The sequence below is a fragment of the Cebus imitator genome, unplaced genomic scaffold (genome assembly GCF_001604975.1).
Source record: "Cebus imitator isolate Cc_AM_T3 unplaced genomic scaffold, Cebus_imitator-1.0 Scaffold287, whole genome shotgun sequence".
Taxonomy (NCBI): Eukaryota; Metazoa; Chordata; class Mammalia; order Primates; family Cebidae; genus Cebus; species Cebus imitator.
The window spans coordinates 814,902-825,737 of NW_016107602.1; the positions used below are offsets into that span (position 1 = coordinate 814,902).

The 10,836-nt window shown below is 34.9% G+C and overlaps 1 protein-coding gene across 1 annotated transcript in view; it reads left to right on the forward strand.

The window, feature by feature from the left end:
* The window catches only part of PHC3 (polyhomeotic homolog 3), an 89,955-nt gene extending 79,660 nt beyond the window's left edge, over positions 1-10,295 (forward strand). The window contains exons 12-14 of the mRNA XM_037729041.1: positions 2,093-2,225; positions 2,317-2,548; positions 7,648-10,295. Coding sequence (XP_037584969.1) covers positions 2,093-2,225; positions 2,317-2,548; positions 7,648-7,802 — 520 coding nt within the window. The 3' untranslated portion in view covers positions 7,803-10,295. The remainder of the gene's footprint in view (positions 1-2,092; positions 2,226-2,316; positions 2,549-7,647) is intronic.
* Positions 10,296-10,836: the final 541 nt, after the last annotated feature.

The following is a 10,836-nucleotide window of genomic DNA, read 5'->3' on the forward strand; positions in this document are numbered from 1 at the left end:
TTTTTTTTGAGACAGAATCTCACTCTGTAGCCCAGGCTGGAGTGCAGTGGCACGATCTCAGCTCACTGCAACCTCTGCCTCCTGGGTCCCGGTTCAAGCAATTCTCCTGCCTCAGCCTCCGGAGTAGCTGGGATTACAGGCACGCGCCACCATGTGCAGCTGATTTTTGTATTTTTGGTAGAGATGGGGTTTCACCATGTTGGCCACGCTGGTCTTGAACTCCTGACCTCATGATCTGCTTGCCTTGGCCTCCTAAAGTGCTGGGATTACAGGCATGAGCCACCATGTCCGGCCTCTCATAGTACTTTTTATTTCTACCTCTTAATATCTATAAAATGTTGATGAGGAGAATTTGTTTTGGTGTCAGCATATGGGTCCTAGAGTAGTTATCAGTAGCAAAGTTAATTGGGATTTATTCTTGCAACTTCCTTGGAGCAAAAGAATTTTGAAGAGTGGATGTGGTTGCACACACCTGTAATTCCAGCAGTTTGGGAGGCTGAGGTGGGAAAATTGCTTGAGCCCAGGAGTTTGAAACCAACCTGGGCAACATAGTGAGACCCCCATCTCTATGAAACAGATTTTTGAAAATAAGAAGTTACCAAGGCAGTTTCGTATATGTAAAAATGAAACTGCATATATCTTTCTTAGCCTTTGCATAGCTTTTCAGAAATTTGTTTCTTACATCATTTCTTCTCACTCTTCTTTCTAGGGAAAGGTTGGCAGACTCACCCAGGCCAAGTCTTTCCTGTGGTTCATTTTTTTGTATAGGCTCATGACCCAAGGATGATTTTGAAATTTTTAGTTTTTTTGGGAAAAAAGTCATAATAATATTTTGTGATACATGAAAATTGTGCGAAATATAAATTTTACTGTTACTAAAAGTTTTGCTGGAGCACAACTGTGCTCATTCAATATTTTCTATTTTTAATTTTTTAAATTTATTTTTATTGTTTTGAGACAGGGTCTAGCTCTGTTACCTATGCTGTAGTGCAATGGCGCTATCACAGCTCACTGCAACCTTAGCCTCCAGGGCTCAAGCCATCCTCCTGCCTCAGCTTCTCAAGTAGCTGAGACTACAGGTGTGTGCCAGCACACTTGGCTAGTTCTTGTATTTTTGGTAGAGACGGGTTTTCACCATGTTGGTCTTGAACTGGTCTTGCCATTTACTGGTCTTGAACTCCAGAGCTCAAGTAATCCATCCACCTTGGCCTCCCAAAGTGCTGGGATTACAGGTGTGAGCCACTGCGTCCAGCCCAATATTTTCAGTGGCTGCTTTCACACTACAATGGCAGAGGTGGGTAGTTGTGAGAGAAACTTGTATGGTCCATTAAACTTAAAATATTTACCATCTGGTCCTTCGTATAAAAAGTTTGCCAGTCCTTGTTCTAGGGCATTAGAGTCCATTAAAAGGCGTAGGATTCTTCTGAGCTGTCATCATGTCTTATAAAGGTCTATGTTCAAAAATATTAGGCAGTCTCTTTTGGTAAAATAAAATCTTTCATTAAATGGTTATGTACTTCTAAATTTTCTGAATAGTGAATACACAAGCAATGAATTCCTTGTGTAACTTTAAAATCTCTACTTTACATTTTCATTCTTTGATTTTAGTAGTATTTGAAAAATCTTTTATTAGCTGGCTGAGATTCTCTCCCTAGCATACTAAACTTTTAAAAATTAGTGTCTTTGGAAGTTATTACTTAGAAAAATCAGTTTGAATAAACATCTACATAGCTACTACATAACTTCTTTTTCTTTTGGAACCTTCCACTTTTTTTGCTGCTATGAAAATTGGTTATTCTCTGTATTTTGCAGGAAGTTTCCCATTGTCATCCTGTAATCAGAAAAAAATACAATACCTTGTTGTAGAAGTCCAGTAGTATATTGAGAGATATATTATGATATACACAGAGCTCGTTTTTTGACCTTTAGCATAAGTAAATCCATGAAACGATATAGTTTATAAGGTCTTATATTCATTAACGATGTATTATGGTACTTACTGAGTCACAATTGCACTTTAAAGTCACAATTATATACTAAATGGATTGTCTCATATATCATTAAATACTTTTTCTTACTTGAATTTCTTTAGGTACAATGTTAGCTGTTCTAAAAAATTTGCACTTAGTCGTTGGAATCGTAAGCCTGATAATCAAAGTCTTGGGCATCGTGGCCGTCGTCCAAGTGGCCCTGATGGGGCAGCGAGAGAACATATCCTTAGGCAGGTCTGTACAAACCTTGCTTCAATGTAAAGTACCCTTTTCAGAAATGCAAGGAAAGTGCAATGCTGTATTTTGCTTGTACTACATTTTCCAGCTTCCAATTACTTATCCATCTGCAGAAGAAGACTTGGCTTCTCATGAAGATTCTGTGCCATCTGCTATGACAACTCGTCTGCGCAGGCAGAGTGAGCGGGAAAGAGAACGTGAGCTTCGGGATGTGAGAATTCGGAAAATGCCTGAGAACACTGACTTGCTACCAGTTGCACAAACAGAGCCATCTATTTGGACAGTCGATGATGTCTGGGCCTTCATTCATTCTTTGCCTGGTATGTAATTCATCACTTTGGCCTTAATATTTTTCTCGTGCATTCACACACAGCAATGTTAGATCCATCCACACTTTTGCACAAAAGGGTTAGAGAAGTACTGTGTGTATGTATAAATTAAGTGGCATTTGTTATTGAAATATGATCTGTTTCCTCTTGCTTATTCCCTCAGCACTACTGGGTATTTTCTCATACCCCCCAAGTCGATAAAAACTGACTAGTCCTGCTTCTGCTGTGACACCTCAGCCGGTGAAGATATTAATGGTGCTTTCTTCTCTTCAGTCTGATTTCTCTCGAGAGGTCAGTAGAGAGATTGAATCAGACACTTCTTCCCTTCTGCTCTTCTATTTTTCTATCCTATTCCTCCTTATTTCCTAATTTACCCTTTTTAAAAATGAAATAAGAGAGACTTTTTTTTTTTTTTAAACATTTTTGAAAGCTAATCAAGACCTTTTACAATATGGTAAAAATTTGGTTTCTTTGAAAAAAAATCAAGCCAGTTCTTTTAAAAGAAGGTACATTCTTTGATTCTTTTCAATAAATATTAAGAGCCTTTCTCAAATTTTATTTTTCAAATAGACAGCTGAAATTCAATTATATTCATTCTAATTTTGAGGGTAACTTTCTTATTTATGTTTTCTTGTTCTCTCATTTTGATACTCTTTCCATCAACTTTTATCTTTTTTTCTTAAAATGACAGTAATCTTTTATATCCACTTTCTCCAAGGGGCTGGCTACTAAAGACAGCTACACCTTTGCTCATGATGAGACCCACACTGGCTATATATGTTAAGACTATATATATTTATATATATATACTTAAATCAGTAAATCTTGTCATTCACTTTGACCTTGTGCATATGGAAAATGAGGAGACTAAAACAAAAAATTTATTCCCTTTTGGTTTTATTGCAAATCATATCATTTCTCTTGATATAAGCTTTCTAGAAGAATACGTCGTATTTGAACTTGTCTGCTAACTTTTTACAGTTTAATAAGCTAATTAATTAGCTATTGTTGCTAATTAGTCTATGACGGCAACTAAAGTCTTCAAAGCATGCTTGGAGCAAACATGCTATACAAGAAAATATATTTAGAAATGATAGTTTTAAAGAATCTGTTACTCATTTCATGTACAGAATTCTGTGAGATTTTATTAGTTTTTAATAGCTTGTTATAGAAATGCTTTTTTTTTTTTTAACAAAACAAAAAATATGACCATTTTTAAAGAAAGATGGAATTGTTTAAAGGGGAGATACTTCATGGGAAGATTTTTAAACATGTGCATGTGCCCAAGAAAACTTAGGTGTGAGTTAATTGCTGACCATGTGCATTTAGAATCTGCTTTAAACTTGATGTATTTAGAAGATGGTGAATCTTCGTTGGTTGTAGTTTTAGTATCTAATGAAACCAATTTTAGTTTTTAGACCAGTATAGCTATCTTGAGAATTAACTTTGGAGTCTATACTGATTCCTGGGGCTGGACTTTGATTCTGTCATCTTCAGAAGTAGTCTCAGCCTTCCAAGTGGGGCACATGATCTGTTTGTGAGCCTGAGTTTTCATTTGGGAGAAATTTTTCTTTTCCTTTGCAGAAGAGAGCTGGTTTACATCCTGAGGAAAATAGTTGGCCAGATAATTAACAGATACACTGCTGATTCTTCTTTCACTTCTTTTTTTATTTAGGCTAATTTTCCCCAGCATCCATTTGCCATGTGGCTACTTATTAGAAAAAAGGCTGATTCCTTTGTCTCATTCTTGCTTCATTTGAGTTAAACAAAAAACATGAAACTTAATATTGCTCATAACTTAAAATGTTTGTCTTATAGAGTTCATCTAGACACTTAATTTTGTTGCCAGATATTTAGACAACATATATCATAAAAAGGACACAGCTATTATATAATTTAGAATTTCTTACTACTGTTTTAGAGTCTGCTTAATTTGACCCCTTCTTTACTTATGAAATGGTAATGTTTTCAAACTGCTTTGACAGGCCAAATAAGCAGCTTATTTGTGTGATTAGTTATATCACCTTTCTCAAAGTTTTCTCTGCATAATGTCTGTAGTTTAAGGTAATCTCATACCAGAAAATACCTTAATGTTCATTTCTTTCTGCTTCTCTGGAGTTTGTAAATTTCCTTTTGAGCTTCTTTTAGCTCTCATTCAGCACTGTTTATTTTCCCTGAGTAGGCTACTCCCAAGCTTTTCTCATAGAATGAAGAAACTTGTAAATTTTGTAATCTCTTGTATTTTGTTTCTTTCCAGTTGAGATAGGCTTCCTTCCCTGTTTAATCAGGGCATATTATATTTACTCCTCCAGTTTTCTTTTCTCTTTGTATATCATCTTGTTAAACTTCCTGTTCGGGACTATGTTAGAGCTTGTGTGCAGTAGACCAAAATCTCAGAGCTGTTATCAGAATGAAAAATTATGGCCTTCTAATTTTTTGTGCATTTAAAAGTTACCTACAGGAACAATTATTATTTTCAATTTACTGCAGGTTATCTTCTTTAACCCTTCCTTCCTATGATGAACTATCTTTTGCAGAGATCAGTTTATCCTGTTTATTGATCTGTGAATCCACAGTAGATTTGATTTTTCTGTAGGCATATAAAGTAGGAATCATTTCTTAAAACATGACTATTTACTGGTTTTTGTAATATTAGTATTGGGACTTTTTTTTTTTTTTTTTGTAGCATTGAGTGGCAGGTAATATCTTTTTACCAGTCTTACTGTGGTCAATTTTTGTGCAAAGTGTTTTGTTTTGAGTTTAGCTGGAGACGTGATGCCAGATGCTTGCAGGTTCAGTTGGGACCCATGTGCAGAGGTCCTTGTCCGTACTGAGAGCTGCACTTCACTTGCTTCTGGTGAGGTGAAGCTAGCTCAGCTGACTGGGTGTGTCAGTTGGTATATGTTTTGTACACATCCCTGGGATCCAAGCCATTTTGCCAAAGTAGATGTTAATATCAGAAAGCTAGAACTTTATCTCAGTATACCTTGAGCGTTTAAGATTGTCTTTAAAATATATTTTTCTGTAATGAGTTTCTGGAAGCATACTTGCTTCCAATTTTTCTTTTCCTAAGTCACTTTATTTTTTTATTTCTATACTGATGTAACTACACTTTTTTTGTGGTTAATTTAAGAAAATTGTGATCTAAAATGCATTCCTATTTGATTGTACTGTTTCCCAAAACACTTCTTGTTCTTTATTATTTTGCCAATACCTTTACTGTCTACCAACAAGAGGATATTTGAAGAGGAATCTCACAATACAGAGGAACAGGAATGTGCTACATATTTTCCTCATGGAGGACTCCTTGTTTCTATTCCCAAACGTAGCTCTTACAGTTCTCATTACTTCTCATTGCTCCTGTTTTCTGAATCTAAGTAAGTCCCACCCTATCTTTCTCTCTCTTCTTTTCTTTCCTGTGTTCTTGTAAGTAAGACTGAAGAGAGAAGAACATTAGTTCTTTCATAAAAAGAAGGATGAAGTCACAACTAGATGCAAGATTAGTCAGTTTTGTCTGCCTCAGTTTTGTTGAGAGCTACCTCTGGGAAAAGAAAAGGGGCTTTTCTATGGTGAGTAATCCCATTTCAACTATAGTTTATTTTATAAGATAAATGAGCAAAACCATAAAACTTTTTAGAGAGTATTGAAATGTCAGTTTTTAAGTGTGAGAAATTATTAAAACAAATTGAAAAGCTGGTTGTTATGTAGGAAACAGTAAAGATACAATTAACGGGACATGAGAAAAGAAATGATCAGGAGAAAAAATGGCTACACAGCTGTACACAGGAAAAAATGTTTGTAGTACTCTTACAGATTGCTCTTCTGTAGCAGATTATACTTTTGTTTATTGTGTATTCACCAATTCAGTCCTTATTGACAAATATTATGTATTCAGTACCTATAATACTTTGTGCTGAGATTATAAGAGAGACATTATCTTACATACAAGAGGATGATACATTTGCAGGTAGAAAGGATAATAGTACTAGCAAAATTGTGGCATCCAAAAGTGTAATGTAACTATTTTCATTTTCATTATCTTTTTCTTTGTGTTTTCCCTTAGAATGCTAATTTGAATAAAATAGAAAAACTTAAGCTTTCAGTTTTTATGTGTATTCTTAAATTCATCTTAAAAGTTTTACTGTTTCTCAAGAAAGCTGCCGTATTTTTTTATTCTCTCCTGTCTCAGCCACTTAATTCATTACCTTTCTATTGGTTTCTTTACCCTTCGTGGGTAAGTTTATTGAGTAATCTGGATGTGAAAATTTGGTAGACGGTAAAAACATTTGAGTTTCAGGTACATACTAGCATTGTTACCTGCTAAAGCACCTGATTTAGACTGAGAGCTAACATATTGGTTATGTGGCGGGAAATTCACCAGCAAGCTCATAATTTCAGTGAGAATTGTTTCTTAACAAAAATGGAGACAAGCCCAGTAATACTAAGATTTGGACTAGAAGTTACAAGTCAAGCAGTGTAATAGATTTCAGCAGCCTTGCAATAGAGTGGTACAATCTTGAGAGATTTGATCTGTCCTGAGTGAATAATAAAAAATTTTAAATGCACTTGGCAAGCGAAGGTCATAAATTAGGATAAGGTACAAACGATAATGAAAGTAGTACTCATTTGAGAAAATATGTCTAGATTGTTATTTAAATGGAAAAACATATTTCTGTTTCCTCTTTACCTATATGTGAAGGAAATATTATACAGAGATAAGTTTATGAGGTATAACTAGTTAACCCAAACTAGCATGCTTTGAGGTAACAGCATAGTCCTTTTTGTGAAGGAAATGTTACATCTAGACTTTGTACATTTTTACCTCTTATGAATTATTTTTATAACGTTATTTTAGAGCAAGAATTTCCATGCAAATTGCTTTACATGGATTTTGAATTAATTCTTATTTTCAGAATGCAAATACCCTATTCTTCAAGACTGAACTCAAGACTACCGTAAATAAATTTCATTTGTTTCTCAGCCTGTATTTCAGATTCTCAGACCCAGTGAGAGCATAACTGTGACTGTTAGGAGTAATGTCCAATTGTTGTATATTTAATTTTAACTTCCTTCCTCTGGTCAAATTTTAGGCTGCCAGGATATCGCAGATGAATTCAGAGCACAGGAGATTGATGGACAGGCCCTTCTCTTGCTAAAAGAAGACCATCTCATGAGTGCAATGAATATCAAGCTAGGCCCAGCCCTGAAGATCTGTGCACGCATCAACTCTCTGAAGGAATCTTAACAGGAACATGAAGCCTTGATAAAACAGCAGTTTTACTCTTCTCATACAAACTTGTAAGGTAAAGGCCTAACTTGGTCTAGAGTATGACACTTATTGTGGTGGATAGCCGAGCACATTGGGACCTCCGCATCAAATACTGACATTTCTTCTACAGGTATAATAATTCATCGTACATTTTCATAATTAACCATTGGTAAAGTTAATTTTACAGGTTACATGAAACACTGAAAGACTTGTTGTTATAGAGGGCCATGATATTTTTCAAAGAAATGTGTTATACTAGATAATTTTTTTAAAGGTGATGTTTATCATTAATATAAAGAATCCTTTTAAAAGTAATTTAATGATTTACATTTCTCCTGTTTTGATTTGGTTTTCTTATACATTTTTTTACCCTATTAGTTTTCTAAAGGTTGTCATGAGAGATATGTTATGGCATAATTTAGTAGTCCAGTGACGGAATCATATGCAATGAAATCAGTGTACACTTTAAAAAACATGTCTTTTAGACATGCTTTATCTATAAAAAAGGAATTGTGTTTTAGTGTGAACAATACTGATCTGGAAGTGAAAACAGTTTCTAGTCCGAACTTGACCAAGAATTTGGTTTGACTGAGAAAGTTTTCCTCTCCGTTTTTGTACATTTAGAGCAGTGGTTTTCAATAGAGGTCAGTTTTGATCGCCAGGGGACATCTGGCAAGTCTAGAGACATTTTGGTTGTCACAGCTTGACGGGGCGTTCAAGGGAGGGTTCTAGATACTACTGGTATCTAGGAGGTAGAAGCCAGAGATGTTTCTACATATTTTATGGCACGCAGGACAGCACACCTCCACTACAAAGAATTATTGATTCAAAAATGTCAGTAGTGCCAAGGTTGAGAAACTCTGATATAGAAGGAGTGATAAATATTGTTTTCACCCAAAGGGATCTTTTTTAAAAATGGAGCATAGCAAACATATATGATGGAAGTGTTATTCCGATAACATTAATATTCTGTTGAATTATTTTTTTTCTAGTTTAATCATGCTAGAAAAAGAAAAAAAGATCTACAAATTGGCCTATAAAATAAGGACTGACATAACAAATAATTTAATTCTCAGAAAGTACTAATTCATTCTGATTATCTTTCATACCTCTGTGCTCCTCTGCACTGATGAAGGCATAATATGATTATACCTATGAACCAGTGTACAGCCTTTTCTGGAAAGAAAATAGTTTTTTAGTAGATATGTCATTGCTCTTTGGATTTTTTTTCTAATGTTGAACAATGCTGGGACTAGCTAGAATGCACATTCCTACTTCCTTTACCAAACCTTTGCATGCTTCCTGCAAAGCACTTACCAAGTGATTTCTCTTGAATGATCAGATGTAAGTTTGTATGTACATGTTTGAGGAAAACAATTTAAAGCAGAACCTTTTACTGAACAGTGTTCTACAGAATTATGACACTAAAACAAAACTGTGGAAGCCCTGAAAGCTTTATAGTCCTGGACATCAAAAATTTTATTTCAGATGATGAATGTTTTGTTTTAATCTTTTCTTATATTACCATGATTGAGATATTTTAGTAATTGAAGGAACATACACAGATATTTGGCAGAAGTTGAGTAAGTAGGGGAAAAAAAGAGTCCGTGAGTTTCAGTCATTTTCATTGCTCTTTTCAGAAAGATTGTGTTCAGCTAGTAGAAGACTAAAGATGTCGCTGAAGACATCACAGATATTATATTTATCTTTTGGCTTTGTGTACATTAGAGAATGTTGATTATTTTTATACAAAAATACAGCGGGTAATTTTTTTAATCTTTAGATGCCTCTTGTTTGAATGTATGCTTTGTGGAATTCTTTGTGTAGTAATGTTTTTAAAAAAAAAAGATGTTTACTGATAGTTACATGTAGGATTAGAATGTGTAATATAAGGCTCATGTTCCAGACCTACAGTAGCTTGTAGTCTGTGTTACATATTTCTTTTTATCACATTTTTAATCATTGGATTAAAGTTTCAAGGAAAGCTAGGTACTCTATAATCAGTTTTCATTTATTAGCAGTTTATCATCATGACAGAATTGTCATACGCTTGACTTTTCCCCTCTTCTTGCAATTTCAGAACACAAATACAGGCTGAGCATTAGTAAGTGACAGCCCACAGTATGAGGGAGGGAGGTGCAATGGAAATCTTGCCTGGAATTAAAACTTCTCATAGATTATTCGCAATTAATACAACATTTATTGTTTGGGGATAGACTCCTCCATCAGTAATGGTTACCTCCCATATTACCTATGGCCTTTAAGGCATCAATTTTGAACTGTGTTGTAGGCTCTCCTTTTATTTACTCTCTTCCATAATATCAGCCATTCTGTACTTACTGAAAGCCCCTGTGCCTACCACTGTTGTAATTATTCAGGAGAGGCTTACAAGAGGAGTTTCTATTGGAGAATACCTTATAATCTTAAATTTAGTCCAGATCTCCTGTTGTCCCAACTCAGAACATAGCCTTGCACTTGCTTTTTTCAAGTGAGTTTTTATTTAAAAATGGCTCCTTTGCTATCACTTGGTGGTTCTCCCATCAGCACAGCTATCTCTTCCAATATGATTTAATCATCTTAATTTCAAAACTTCAGTTATATTTAATGGGTATATAGGCAACACTGAGCATCCACCTCTCTCCTGAGTTTTTAAAGCACAGTATATAGTTGGGGAGAATATAATTGTTTTCATATCCTTTCATATTACTACTAATAGTTTTAGGATTTTGACTGGGGAGAGAGAATGACAAACAGAAAGGGAACATGGAGGCTCTTCCTACTTTTGCTACCTAAGTTTGCATTTTCTGACTTCCTTAAAGTGTTGCACTCTGTCCCATTGGGATAAAAAACCGTGAGTTTGAAATTTTGCTTTGAGCCTTGTGTTCCTAGGAAAGTTAAACAACCAAGAGAGCTGGTTTGTAAAAATTGTTTTTTATATGACATTAATATTCATTAAGCCTTGTGTAGGCATGTGTAAGACACAGCTATGCAGCTTTGAATAGTCTATATA